This window comes from Hydra viridissima, unplaced genomic scaffold (assembly GCF_058129835.1).
Source record: "Hydra viridissima isolate aposymbiotic clone 2 unplaced genomic scaffold, HvirCarnegie_v1 scaffold_9, whole genome shotgun sequence".
In the NCBI taxonomy this organism is placed as follows: domain Eukaryota; kingdom Metazoa; phylum Cnidaria; class Hydrozoa; order Anthoathecata; family Hydridae; genus Hydra; species Hydra viridissima.
This window is the reverse complement of record NW_028324308.1, coordinates 17,984,119-17,999,719: the sequence shown is the minus strand read 5'-3', so window position 1 is coordinate 17,999,719 and position 15,601 is coordinate 17,984,119. Positions and strand designations below refer to the sequence as shown.

Below are 15,601 nucleotides of genomic sequence, written 5' to 3'. Positions count from 1 at the left end.
GAGGTATATAGTATAAAGGAAACATGAAGTATATATCGTAAAAAGGAAAAAATAAAAAAATGATAATTTCTTTTTTTCTCTTTCGAATCACGCTTTTCTTTTGGTTTTTGGTTTGCTTTTACGTTTTGTAACGTAACTTTCAGATTAATTGTTTTCATTTTCACCTCCGTAGAGTTTATTCCAGTTAAAAAAAAGTTATTTTTTGTCGCTAAACTGAAGGATTACTGTCGCTTCAATTATTCACTAAAGGTGAGTTTCCACTCATCCAATGTAGCTACGGGAAAGGGAAAGGGATGGAAAAATTAATCACGTGAGCATGCGCAGTTTGTAATTTAATTTTGAAAATTACAAATCGCGCATTCTCACGTGATTAATTTTCCCGTCCATTTCCCTTTCTCGAAGCTTAATCAGATGAGTAGAAACACACCTTTAAATCCCGTTAAGACACAGAGTTATCTAGAACTTTTATATCTTAAACTGTTTTCTTTAGTCCCTTGAAAATTCAATTGTTGAAAAAACTTCGCCTAGTCGAATTCCTTGGTCGCCTAAAGGCTCGACTTATCGGGATTAAACTGAAATTGAAGCAAACGTTTGATATTAGGGCCTTCGGTTTCGGTTTCGAGCTGGTAAAAAGTTTGATTAATTTACATTGTGTTCAGTCCTAAAAAAATATCTTAATAATAAATAGACTCGACAATATACATTAATGACATTCTTGTTTATCAATGGGCAGCAGTTATACAACGTGAAGTCACTTCATTGTAAGTTATTACGTCAGTTTTCTGTTCATCCTTCTCTACAAAAGCTCTTCAGCGCTTAGTGCATTTTATCATGCGTTTCACTTAATGCTATCTGCTTTTTAACTGACTCAGTACGCCAAACTTGATAAACTGGTGTGACTAGAATTTACGTTTTAACTCGTGAGCTTCTATTTATGTTTTAGTTTCTCTTGATTCTTTCTTAGATGATATTGTACATCTAATATACAGTGATCGTTCCATTATCAATGCAGGTGTTCCATGGTAAAATGTAGTCATTGAAAATGAAAAAAATTCATTTTAATTTAGTAAATAAACAACATGGAATGCCACATCCTTCCTCTAAAACGCAGGCTTTACTGATCTGTAAAAATGTATAATCTTCTGAAATAAATGAACATAATTTTTAATAAACACATTAATTTTTGAAATTAATCTATCAAAATTTGAACCATTTTTTAAAGACTGACTAATATGTAAACAGTTTCTTAAGTTTTTTATTGTAAAATATAAATTTTCCGCAATCTATAAAGTTGTATTTAGATTATTTCTAATTTTGTTCTAATTTACAAGGTTTAAAATTCTATATTTTCTTTTTTCTTTTTTTGGCCGATAAAATGTTTTCTTTTCATTGAAAACAATCGTTAAATAAATTACTCACCAGTCTGTGTTCAAGTGCATCAGTGATGATGCCAGCGGATTTGATTTTCTTTCATTAAAATAAATTTCATATTCTTACGTAATTTAACAAGCTGATTCAGGTTTTATTAATTTTGATGATGCTTTAAACCGAAATAATAAATGCATATTTTTAAAATTTGCGTCAACTTTTTAACAAATATTTGAAGAGCTCAATTGATACTGTCGCAGCAGCGCAACTGAAATTGTACGGCGTAAAAAAATTCCGATGACAACAGAAATTATCGAAAACAGAAAATTAAATTTGTAAATTATCTAAATATTTAGAAAAAATATGGTATGGAGTGCTTTGAAAGACGTACTGCTGTTACGAACAATCTCAGATTCTTTGCTTCTATTACTTAAATCAGTCCCTAAACTGTTTAGTTGTTTAAGATCATAAATAAACTCTGAAAAAAATCCGTTGTATACAATGAATTGAGTGACAGATCAATCCGACGCTAAGTTAACTGATTAAAGTTTTAACGGATTGAAGTCCGTTGATATTTTTCCGATAAAACAATCCTTTTAAACATAGTCACAAGAATATATTTGTGACTATGTTTTAAATAAAGAATATTCTTGTAAATATATTTGTGACTATGTTTTAAATAAAGGAGTTATTACGTTAGTGCATCAAATTATCCGCTGTTTTTATTCAGTTAAAATAACGTTATTGTCGGGAATAATCAGTTAAAATCACTCCATTATAATTAAAGATGAATTAAGCCACATAGTATTGTAATTTGATAAAACAATCCTTACATTTTTTGATATATGGATTATTTCATTATGATATTCTTAATACACATTGGTTCTTATCATTATAAAGGTAATAATTACCACCCATCTGATACAACCAGTACTAATTATACAAACTAATATGGTTGGGAGAAATATAGTGCTCAATTTGTTAGCAAGCTTCAAAAACTCTTTGACTGGACATTGAAAACTAATCAAATACTTATAATAATGTTATTCAGTACACAAATTTTTAACTACAATCAAAATAGTTTTTAAATATATTTTTAATAGTCATTATATTTGAGGTTATAAACTTCTGTATAAAACACACACACACACACTCTTATACACAATAGATGTTTAAACTAAACCAATTGCTAGATTTTAGGTATTAACGCTGCTGTTCTTAGTACATGTTTCACGCTTCAATTCCAGCAACGTGTTGTCAATTCCTAAAGGTAAATATAACATAAAATACAATAAACAAAATATGGAACCTAAATGATATAAATAGTATGAAATGAAAACAAAATTTTACTAATTAGCTTTAAAAAATATTGTTGCTGCTAATTCTTTATTTATAAATTGATAATAGAAATTTTTTTGTTTCATTTATTTCTGATACCATTTTCTAAAGATAAGGTTCAATGTAACAACTAAATAATATCTTTAATAAAAATATGTAGCAAAAGATAATCTTATCTGATAACTAAAAGGCTCTTCAAGAGCAATAAATCAAAACAAGAATAAATAAGCATACCAAAATAACAACAAATCAAAACAAGAATAAATAAGCACACCAAAAGAAATGAAAATTACAATATTAGAATTTCAATTTAATACCATATACCTCATGTCTAAAGTAGTAAATTCTAAACGAATATAAACAAGACATACTGTCTCATCAAATAATAAATCTCTTCTTAATTGTCATTAAGTGTGTCATCAAGTATTATTAATATAAATAGTTATAAGTATGTTAAATGTTGTACTTATTAACAAGTGTCATTAATAATTGTTAACAACTTTCGCTAATTTAAATAACTATAAGTATATAAATAATTGAAAGTCTGTTTAGTGGATTGTTACCCAATATAAACTTAGGTTAAGTTTTGTGAAAAGCAGAATTTGATTTAGTAAAGTTAGATTTAGTGAAATAACAAAATGCCAAATCAAGCAAAGATTTTAGGTAAAAATTGAGTGTTCGTGTGCTTGTTCTGTCAGAAAAAATGTTTAAGACAGCTTACTGTTTTCCAAGTAGATTGAATATGCCAACTGTACAAGGCCAAGATCTAAATAATTGATTCTCGGGTACCGTAAGGACTCTGCGAATCGTGCAGAACTACCTTGTGCAGGAAACGAGAGGGGAAAGAAGTTTCACTCCCCACCCCCACCCCCTTTGTTAGGCTAGCAATTGATGGTGGCAAAAGTTTTCTCAAGTTTTGTCTCAGCATTGTCGATCCTGCAGAAAGCTTCTTTAAAATGTTGATGTGCTACAGCAACTTGGTGATACAAACTTGGTTCCAAGTGTCTTTCACATAATTGAAGTTTAAATTTAGTTGTCAAAGCTTGATTTAGATTCATCTTACGGCCGGTGTCGCGTGACAAATGTTCTCCCCATATTTTTGTCCCGCCGAAAGCATGTACCGGGATAAACTTTCCCACCGGAAAGTATATTCTAGTATAAACATTCCGGGGGGATACATTTTTTTTTCCCAACCCATAATTAGTATTCCCCCGATAAAATTTTTACTAAACCTTTGGTTTTTTTGATAAAGCATTAGTAACTATTTTTACGCTATTTTATTTATTAAATAACATGCCTGAACGTTTATTATGACCGATACCAAGGAACATTAATATGCATGGCGGATCTTATGCAAAACTTTCACTTGGCCCCAAGTATTTTATTTTTAAAAAAAATCGATCAAAATAAAATAAAAACGTAATTTACCAGTTAAAATACAGCTTAAAAATATTTGATAACATGTTCTAAATGTTGATAATTTCCATCGCCTTCTTTCGTTCATGTTTACGCGAGACGGTTTTTGGAAAAGGTGTGATGATTGATGTTTCCAAACAGCAAATGAGATGAGAGCGCATCATTTTGTTTTTAAATGTTTACGTCATACCATCTTTTCCATAAATTGTCAACTGAAATGCAAAAGCAGCTGCATAAACACCGCTGTCCGATGCATTCGGTTGTAGTGCGCATGGTACTACTGTTACTGAAAGAAAACCTTCGGGATTAACAGGTCTAACATAGAGTTATCTTATTTGAGCTTTAACATAGTAACTGAGCTGTTAAGGCTAATACAATGTTTAAAGCTATTTGTCTTAGCAGACTTTCTTGTGGCTCTTTGTTTTCTGCCACCATTACAATTAGTAGCTCCTGCAAAATAGTGAAAAACGTCTTTTTGGATGTTACTTTCGGATGTATTTTTGGTTGGACCATTGTTTCTTAAAGCTCCTCTGAATATATATCATCCTTTGTAGTTGAATAAGGCATGTTATCGGAAAAATCTGCCCACCTTTTGCGGTGTGGTAAAGCTAGTAAACGGTCGTTTTTTGAAATTATTTTTTTGTGTGTGGTAGTGTTTGTATAATAGAACATTTTGGCAGAAAAAAATAATTAAAAATATTATTTAGTTTCAAAATGTCAACCGAGCAAACGAAACAAAGATTTTTGATTGTGGACAAACACTTAAAAAATCCAACTTTATCGAATAGAAAGTTGGCGAAATCATTAAAAATATCAAGAAGAACTGTAGATACTGTTCTTAAACGGTTTACAGAACAGAAAATAATTCAGAGAAAACAAGGAAGTGGTCGAAAAAAACGCACCTCAAATCCCAGAGCTCTTGAACGGTTGGAGACTTCATTGGAAGAACATCCTGATTGGTCTAATAGATATCGAGCAAAAAAGCTGAAGGTTTCCAATTTATTTTGTACACAAATGACGACAGAGACTTGGATAACAAAGTTTTATAGTTAAAATGCCAAATCGACACAATAAACAAAATTCAACCGCAAAGATTCGAGCTGGAAAGTTGTATGACAACTTGTTAACAAAACATAAAGGATGCATTTTGATGGATGACGAAACTTATGTTAAAATGGATTTTAAACAAATTCCTGGGCAGTGCTACTATGCTTCTAAAATAAGAGGAAATGTGAGTGATAAATACAAGTATGTAATGACTGATAAATTTTCGAAAAAACTGATGATTTGGCAGGCACTTTGCTCTTACGGCAAAAAATCGACAATTCATGTTTGTTTGGGCACAATGAAATCTTCGGAATACGTGAAATGTTGTCTTTCTCGTATAAAACGACTAATTAAAGCTCATAGAAGTACTTCAGTATTGTTTTAGCCTGATTTAGCCACAATACATTACTCAAAAGATGCTCAAAAGTTTAACGATAATAATGGAGTGATGTTGGTTCATTTCAATTTATTTTACATTAGTATGACAGCACAATGATTTATTCATATAACTACTCAATTAACAAATAAGTGTACATCAAATAGTTTTATAAAAAAAAAAAATTATGCTCAATCCAATTCAGGTAAATCATCAAAAACAAATAATTTCAGGCAATAAAAGTTTTATAAAAAAGAAGTAATGAGGTGTTCACTGTTATTTATAGATAAATACACGCTTTTTGAAACTAAATCATTTATGTTATATATAGAAAGTTTATCTTCAATTTGAGACACTTTAAATGGATTTTACTTTTTTGAGTCTAAAGGATATTCATAAAATGAGTTTGCATTTTGAAAAAATTTTACGACTATAAATATATCGAAATCTCTTTTAATATTAATTTAAGATAAACTTTTTTTCTGAAACTCTTCTAATAACTTGTTGAAGTGGTAATGATGGTTTTCGAATAAGTTTTTTAACACTTCGTAAGTAGTTTTCAAAAGGAAAAGCACTTATTCCATCTAATGCACCAAATCGACGAACATCATCTGGTAAATGAATTAGGCAGTGAACATTATAAATAAGAAACTCAGGTCCATATAAATTCTATGAATGCTGTACAAATATTGTCAATAACTTTTGAGCATAGTCGCATAACTTTTGACATAGCTTGCTGCTAACAAGACATGAAATGGCTACATGAAGAAGCAAAAAATGCTTGTACAGAATAGGATGCATATTGTTTGGAAGAACTACTGGACCGGTATACTACAATAATAAACGAAACTCAGTTGCCTTCCAATGATCTAGTTCAGTAAGGGAACGTGGTTTGCTTGCAAATTCATTTGGTATTGAAGGACACAACAACTTCTGATGTTCACATATTTTCATAACTTGTTGTGCAGTTAATCTAGTTTTTAAAGGACCCTTAACCCAAAACTGTAATAACTTTCTCATAACGCCTACACAGACAAGATGCATGTAGTCTAACACAAAGTCAGTTACCATGCCAATAGACAATTGTGTAAGTGGCGATTTTACATTGTTTTTATAATGATCTTCATACAACATATCATTAAATGCTTCATTAGTTCGAAGAGGACTATTCACTTCTGGAAAGGTCATATTTCCTATATGTTTTCCAGATTGAATGCAACGATCACAGCTATAATATCCACTGTACAGTTTTGTATTTTTTAAAAAGATCGAGCAGGAGCATCACAGACAAAACTATGAATACGAAACTGATGAAGTTTGTCTTTCAGTTTTATTCCATTTTTTTCCAATTGAGAGGTTTCAATCAAAAATGAGTTCAAAAATTCAATAACATTAGAAGGTTTGTTGTAACCAGCATATATTCCAATTAGAAAAGGTTTGCTTGTTTCACTTGGCTGTTTTAATAAACCAAGAATTGGCCACAGCTGTAAACCAGTGCTGTTAAATAAAGGCAAACCATCGATATTGCATTGCATTAAAAATTCAGAACAATCTGATGAATTTAAAAATATTTTTTCACTTTCAAACAATTTTTGCAAGCATGAGGCAATTCCAAAATGATGATATAAACCACCACTACTCAACTTTTCACAACTCACATATCTTGGTGTTGTCAATAAAGTCCTGGGATCAAGTGGCAAAAAAGAATGATGTGGTTGAAGTATACGTAACAGAGATTTTATTGACTTGTGAGAAATATTTTCATCAACAGGCCAACATGCAAGATCAACAACCAGTCCTTCCTTACCATCACTGTATCAGTATCTGGAAAATTATCTGATTCAGAATTCCATTCCACCCTATCACTGTCACTCATTTGGAGATACACATAGTCATTTGATTCGAATGGCTGATTATTAACTTTTTCACTCAACATAAAACTATTATGTGGAACTTGATTTGCGTTAAAGACATCTGCAATTTTGTAAGCTTCACAAGAATCAGTTTCTTTATTAAAATAGACTTCATTACTTATATCGATTAATTTATTAGTAAGGATTTTACTGGAATGCTCAATTGATAAAATATTATAAATTAGAACATCATCTTCATTTATGGCACTTGAAGTTTGAATGTGCTGTTTGACGCTTCAGAGTTTTATACATTGTCGGCAAAGTGCTGCGTGAAAATGTTGTTTTGCTGGGAATGTTGTACTGCGGAGCAGCAATTTTCATCAGTTCACGAAAGCCTCTGCTCCCTACAAAATCGTATGGTAAATAGTCCAATGCCAACATGCATTCCACAGCTTGCGTTATTTCAACTGCTTTAGAATCACTTGAGGGCCAGGTAGCTTTCTTGGCCCAAAGATCTGTTATCGTCACCGTAGATTGCTTGGCAGACTTTTGTTCTATTTTTCGTTTCTTGGCATTTGCTTGATTTTCTTCACATTTTTTTGACTCTTTGGGATGATTGCTTTTTAAATGGACAAACAATAGAGTCATCGTTTGTTCATCATTCAAAATTATCCTCCATTCTGCAAGAATAAAAGAGATTACACTTATACTTTAAAAGAATTTCGAACTTTGATAACCAAGGTTCGAAATTGGAAAAGTTTTAAATGACAAAAAACCGTTCGAATTCAAAAATGTATTAAGTTCGAATTCGATTCAAAATTTCAAATTTCGCACACGTTCTAGAGCTTGTGTGTGGCACGATAACTTTTCTAAAAGATCATTTAGTTGAATGTAAAGATCTTTTGCCTCTTCCAGTTGCTCATTAGTGAGCTGCATCGCTTGTGGTGGCATCACTTGAGCTGCATCGCTTTTGGTGCATTTGAATGAATATTTTTATCTATAACCCTACGTTTTGCACCTGGCAGGTACCGAGATTTGACTATTGCGCTGCACATATGCCTGCTCCCATGAAGGATAGATAATGATAAACGACATAGGGTCACAAACACTCACAGTGAATGTCGCCTTAGCATATAGAATCAGATGTTGGTCCATCCAGATCCTCAAACAAATGACGCAGTGGAAGCTCATACTAACTATAAATTATAAATTTAAATTATTCTCACAAACCTATTTTCAAATATAAATTTACGACTCCTGGTGTAACAATAAGTCTGAAATTTATAACTTCACCTTCATTAAGGTGATATCGAAAATAGTACAACTTTTAACATTTACTTGTAATGTTTCATCATTTACATTTATTTGAATAACTTAATCAGCGCTGTTTTCATCATGTTTCACACTCTTAATATTCTCCCTGTTGTTACAATCGGACAAATATCAACATTACCTTTTCTTTTTTCATTATCATTGTTTGCAGATAAATAGACTCTTGATTATCTGTTTACATAAAAGTTTGCAACATATTGTTAGTCTACGTTTATGCTTGTAACTAATTAGCTGTTGAATTTGACCTTGTTAATTTAACAAGTTTCCGCATTGATCAGTCAATCCAATATCTATTTCATTGATTATATATTGAGAGACTGGAAGGAAGACTTGGTTTGATGGAGGTTCAATAACTTTACATCAAGGAGATACGTTTGCGAAGAAAGAATTAAAAAACATTAAATATTGAACCATCTACATAAGATCCTGAAATATTATCCACATAAACCTGAATACTATTTATTTAAGAATATTAACAGGTATTTAAGATTCTGAACAGGATTATTTGGATTTGATTTTGTTAAAACTAAAAACTGATGAAATGGACTTTGTGTCCGTCAAACATAGTTGATAATTATTTTCCAATATTAGCATAGATTATAAAGTACTTTGATTTGGTGATATGGTTAGATATCATAGATCGTTAGTACTTTTATAATGACCATTTATCTTTTGTATACCATTGTTAATAGATGCCAACTCATAACTACTTTCTGGAATGAAAATGACATTTCATGATACTTCAGCATGCGATGAATACTTAAAGCAGTTTTTTCTAGGCTCAATGTCAGAAAATGAGTCGTAGGTTTCCTAGTTATCTAATGCACATTTTTACTTTTTATTTTTGTATAGCTGTAGATAGAATTAATTTTAGTTCAAGTTCTGTGTCTTATTATCAGACAATACTGTTTGAATTCTCTTTTTATATGCTGCATTATTAACCAATTTAGCATTAGTACAACTAATCTCATCTATGTTTGTTAAGATTTTATAGTTCTCCATTTTTATTCATATGCCAAACATTTTATTACTCAACAAAATAAGATTGTAAAAAAAAATAAGGCATTAAATCCATATCTACACTTTCCATTTGTTACTTTACTAGTTTGATCTAGAACTACAAATCCCTCTAGTTTCTTCCAAGCCATTTTACATTACATTCTGATCTCAATAACTGGCATATCTTGACTGGTATAATAGATTTGGTTTATACTTTTTCCATCTTGTGGTAATAGATAAAGTTTGCATTTCAGGTATTGTTTGTCTTGGTAGTTTAAAATAATACTGAGCATGGATAAAATCTATATTATTTTGCCATCAACGACAGTAATAAGTCTTAGGTTTATTCTGCTTCTCTAATGACTCATCGTCATAAGGGATAAGATTTTTATTTTCTGATGATAATTCTCTAGAATCTTGAAAATCTGATCCTGACTCCAAAAAGCTACAAATAATATCCCATAGATGTTTATTTTTTTATTGCCGAAATAGTGGGGAACCAAATATACCTGTTTGCAATAAAGCCTTGTTTTTTTTTTTTTCAAAAAAACCTTGCAATATTTCTAAAAGTTATCATCAAACGCTTGATAACTGTAATACATCTGTTAAGTCAAAATCATATATGTGCTGAAGATCGAAAAAATTGTTTTAAAGGTTGTAATTTGTTCGAAATAGTTTTCAACTCATTCCATGCTGACAGTTTTTGTAAATAAACTTTTTCATGACTAAATTATTTTTTAACTCACTTTTCTTTATAAGTTTCTCAACCCAAACAAAACTGATTGCGAAACAAACAAACATCAAACACCAAAACTTTTTTATACTTTCTAAATGTTTTGAATACTTTCTCGCCGTGTAAAACTGTCTTATAATTAAGGCCAGTTGGTAAGTGGCTGAAACGGGCGCAATTTCAGTTCTCATACAAAGCAAAGTTAAAAGTACATGTTTAAACAATTAACGTAATTACATGAATATTTAGCTTAAACTTATATACTGTTTTTTTTTAAAATAAACTCCTAGTGAAAATTAAATGTTTCAGAAAACATAAATAAAAGTTTTGCTTATTACCAAATTTTCAAAGTAGTATAAAATTTTAAACATTTGACTCATATTAAATTGCACTGATTCTAAAAATAAAAGCTTTATAAAATGCCTTGTAACTGCTGCCCTCTTATAACTGTCAAGGATTGGATTTATAAGAGATTCAATTGAGTAACCAATGATCAGCTTCAGCTGGATATAGAAAGAGCCATGCTAAAAAAAAGCATATGGTGACACAAGTATCTTGAATACAAGACAATTAAAAATATGCTTCCTACTTAGAAGTCACCAAAAATATTAGTTTTATTACACTGTTTACAATTTAAATAAAGTTCTCAGATTTTACCAACAAGCGACAAGCATTAGATGAGTAGGCATTTAGAACGTGATAATTTAAAAATGGCAGGAGTTTCTTACGAAGGCAAACGTAAAATGTCGAAAAATAATTATAATTTGAAAAGCAAAAATTTACACAGAGTTAAACTATGCAGATTGTGCTTGGTTATAACCCTCACAAGAACACACTCTACGATCTCACATTTCTCAACAATTTCTTTTCGTAGTTGCGCTATTCGCAGCCAATCCGTATCAGTCAAAGATAAATTTGCTTTGAAGGAATAGAATTGTTTCAAAAGACGTTTACGTGGTTCTGGATATTTCAAAAGCTCCATGACCCATCATTATTCCGGACAGGCATTATAATCTCTTGTTTATAGAAGTTAGGCATTATTAAATTAGATTAGAAATTAGATATATTAGGTAATATTATGTGAGGATGAGCTGTATAACGAGCTGATGCATATGCGTCGTTAGAGAATTAAAATTTTTTTTCTCTCTGTGCATCTTCCGATTCTTCATCTACGTGAGTCTCTAAACAACTCTAGACACCTGTCCGAACATGAATTTACTACTCCTTAACTATAGGGCTTATACTTTATCCTCCCTGAGAAACTCACTGCTCTGTCCAATGATATTCATTAACTAGATATCTAACTCGCGCTTCTGCAGTAAAGAAAATTTTTTGCCAGCCCTGGTTTGTTTTGCCAGCCCGATTTGATACAATGGTAAATCAAAGCAAAGCAAAAAACGAGTTAATGTCAGTTTAAATAAAAAGGCTACCGGCCCTAAAACCTTTATAAACTTGCTTCACTTATTCTTAAAGATTTTTTGTGAAGTTAGACATCTTGTAAATATATATATCTTTGGCTCGGTCTTGACCAATGTGTGCAAATACAATCTAAATTACTAGTTAACTACAAACTTTACGATGAATCCAATATTCCGGTATTTATCAAAATTTTTGTCGTGATAAGTTTACACTCATAATTAGATTGTTTTGTTTGAAAAAGGAGGTTTAACGGATAAATCAAAAAGCATTTCTCCGCTAAGCCTGGAGCCTTTTCTGTGTCTAAGTAAGTAAAATAATTTCAATTCAATTTGTTTCAGAGGCTAATGTAGAAGTTTGTATTTATATGCAATTATTCGTTGTTATCGGAAAAAATAACTGTAACAAGCTTTAGAAGATGCATGATTTAACATTCAATAACTTTTTCCACTGAATGTATTTGCTATTATCATCAACAACTGACATTTCCATGAAGGCTAAATTCTTCTTCACACAACTAAATGCAGGCGCGGGTTTAGCTTTTCAAAGAAGTTAGCCAAGAAATGTTAACGCTTCTAGGTATAGAGAGGGGTGGGGAAGGGAGCCTAACTTGGCCTAAAGTTACACTACCGAACGATGAAAATTACCTCTAGTTAAATGAACTTAATAATATTGGACTCTCGTTTGCCGAATAAACGGGCAAAGTTAGGCGCAAAAATGTTTTGCCTAACTTGACCTGAAGTTACGTTACCGGAGGATAAAAAGGAAACAATTTAATAAGAATTTATACGATTTCGAAACCTCGTCAGCCCAATCAACGGGCCAGGTTATGCGCGCCAAATATGGTCCTAAATTACGCTACCGATAACAAAATTAGAATCCACTTTACAAATATCTTTTAAATTCGGAAGCCGGTAAAAAAGGAACAAGACGGGGACTTTATACTTATAAAAATTCCTTAGATATCACTAATTTACACTCAAAAAATCACAAAATAAAATTGAAGAATGTATTTTTTTAAAATAAGAAAGTTTTTTAATTAAAAAGTGTTTACCAAAAAAGATGTTAGCCGACGCACCTAACAAGCCTAACCCTAAACCCGCCCCCGGAATGTTGCTTGCAGCTACTTGGGTTAATCCCAATAAGATAATAAGCTAAAGTACAAAGAGACTCGCAAATCTTGCAGATTTCATTGTCGCAAAGTTACAACACTTTTCTTTTTATTTTACCAAAAGAGATAACATTTTCCCCAAGCGAAAAAGCATTAGATTAAGGCAAAAACGCTATTAAAGTTGCATAGCATTAACCCAATGACTGATTGCACAGACTACCATGGATTAATGGCTTAGAATAAATCGTAAGGAAAGCCAGATAAGCGCGTGTTACTCATATCTATTGTAAAATTTTTAAAATTCTTTGTCAACAAAAATATATCACGGGTTGAATTGAAACTAAATATGACGAGCCTGACTGTCTTTAACAAATTTAATCGATTAAAATAAAAAAAAAATAAATGAAAAGCCATAACCTTACAACAGTGTTGGCAGCGTTGTTTATTTTAAGCTAGTAACAAATATTTTAAATGTAACTGTTTCAATTAAATCCTAAAATTCCATTGACCTTTACGAAAAATTCTTGTTTTTGATTTGAAATTCTTTACTTGAGCCAAAAAGTTGATTGATGGAAAACCTGCGTTTTGTTTCTTTTTTGCTGCAAGTTTTAATCATTGACTGAAAGTATTCATCAAAACTGTTCCATTGACAACAAATAGTTACAAAAGCTCTGGAAAAGTAAAATTACTTTTTGCTTTAAAAAAATAAAGTCATTAAATATTCTCAAGCATCATTAAAGTTTTTGGGTGGTTTTAAGAACTGGTATAATCAAGTCCAAACTGAGAGTAGCCAAGCTGGATTTTACTTGAAAAAAGTTCAAGCTTTACTTGAAAAAATGTTTGTTGTTCGAGTTGCCTATGCCTAATATCTCGCAGTACTCACAATCTAAATATGGCAAAGTTCAGTAAAAAAGTAACTCCTAATTCGGCACAGAAACACAGACCCAATAAGCGTTTTAATATAAAGTTAGAATGAGTTATCTATTAGCTTTAAACTGCAAATAAGATTAGTTTTTCGTGAAGTTAAAATTTTTAGAGGAAAAATGTTACATATTTTTCAATTTTTAAAGGAGCAAAAGAATATGAAAAAAGTCTGCATTTTAATGAAAACGGATCCGACAGACCGCGCGGATTAAAGAGATTGCTATAAGTTGTAAGGTAGCAACTGAGTGTTAATAAGCTCAAGAAGTTTCAAGATGAAGGTTCTACTAATTGTGTTTGCTGTCGTTGCTTTTGTGAGCGCAAACAGTAAGTCAGAACGACGTTTTACTTACCGTGTTTGGTTAAAAGAGCTGAAAGTTTGGATAAAAGACTTTGAAACACGAAAACGCCATTTTTCTTGTCACCGTTATACTTTTTGTATTGCCATTAGATTTGGTATTCCCAACACGCTTATTTTTTTCTTTAGCTTTTCAATTTCCTTTTCATACACAAGTAAAGAAATTTTTTTGTAGGTATTGTAAATAAACAACGACTAAAGAATGAACTTGTGAAAGACATTGAAGCTGAAATTTTAAAAAAAATTCTTACAGATGATGATGACGAAGCGGAGGAAGATGATGATATCTCCGGTGATTTTTATATAAATAAAACTTTTATCTTTATAAACTTAGTAATCTAGTATTATATACATAAAAAATAGAAAGTAAAACCTTCTGTTGCTTAAGTCCTTGAATTCCATTTAGATTTAGGAGAACGTCGCGTGAAAGATTTGTTCACTATTCCAGAAATTAAAATCCCGAGCGTGAGTGTGCCAAGTATCCCTTCAATCAGAATTCGTATCCCTGGAATTAGACGTCTTGGAAAAAAATAAATGCGACTGCATATTTAAAAAAATTTTTTTTTTCTGAATATAAATAATATTTTTTTTAATATTCCGATGATGTTAGAAAGTTTTATGCATTTGTTTTAGTTTTGAGCACTTGGTTATTGTCTTCAAAAATCCCTAAACGATACGAAATATAAGAACTAGAGTGTGTAGTTACCATATTTTACAATAAATAATTGCTTAATGATTAACTTGCCTATATTCATAATGAATCCTAAGAATGAGCATTTTTATTTTAAGAGTGCAACAGGCCGAGACATTCTTGGCAAAACACAGCGGATACTTTTGACCAAATGCTTAGATATACGGACACAAATAAATTCAAAGATCAAGGCAAATTTGTGAACAAATACGAATATAAAAGATATTCAGAAATACTCAAATATTTTATTATTACGATATTACAAATTACATTAAAGTCATAATGAAATTGTTAAAAAAAAATAGTATACAAGAAATTGGCAGGTTAGTGTTTAATTTGTGTTTGCTAATCGATTTTTAACTCATTGAATAAAAGCAGTTTATTTTGATATTTGCAGTGTTTTAGTTTAGGCCATGTTTTTCATTGTTTCGATCAGATGCAATTTATAGTAGGCAAGTCATTTCGTGGTAAAAATCACTTTACGTTACTTTACTCGTCTGCAGATTTCTAATATTGCCCTGAAAACAGACACAGATATATAATCATAATATAGCAATCAGACATTTAAGAGATAATGCAATGAATATACTACAAAAAATACTATGTAACACTACACTTACACAATATATCACAATAGAACACTAG

The 15,601-nt window shown here is 31.0% G+C and overlaps 1 protein-coding gene and 2 long non-coding RNA genes across 4 annotated transcripts; 1 reads left to right on the top strand and 2 right to left on the bottom strand.

Moving 5' to 3' along the window:
• Positions 1-66: 66 nt before the first annotated feature.
• On the bottom strand, positions 67-1,682 carry LOC149884390 (uncharacterized). Its single transcript, XR_016455740.1, has 2 exons — positions 1,420-1,682; positions 67-1,142 (listed from the first exon to the last, which is right to left on the bottom strand). It is a non-coding gene; the product is annotated as an uncharacterized LOC149884390 (long non-coding RNA).
• On the top strand, positions 645-15,079 carry LOC149884388 (uncharacterized). 2 transcript variants are annotated; one of them, XR_016455738.1, is made up of 3 exons: positions 645-761; positions 14,441-14,557; positions 14,672-15,079. It is a non-coding gene; the product is annotated as an uncharacterized LOC149884388 (long non-coding RNA). The 2 variants fall into 2 exon arrangements; XR_016455739.1 differs by lacking the exon at positions 645-761 and adding an exon at positions 14,107-14,234 and having other exon boundaries at positions 14,672-15,000.
• LOC149884389 (uncharacterized) lies at positions 5,609-6,733 on the bottom strand. Its single transcript, XM_090098391.1, has one exon. The coding sequence runs from the start codon at positions 6,731-6,733 to the stop codon at positions 6,377-6,379; it is 357 nt and encodes a 118-aa protein (XP_089954517.1). The 3' UTR covers positions 5,609-6,376.
• Positions 15,080-15,601: the final 522 nt, after the last annotated feature.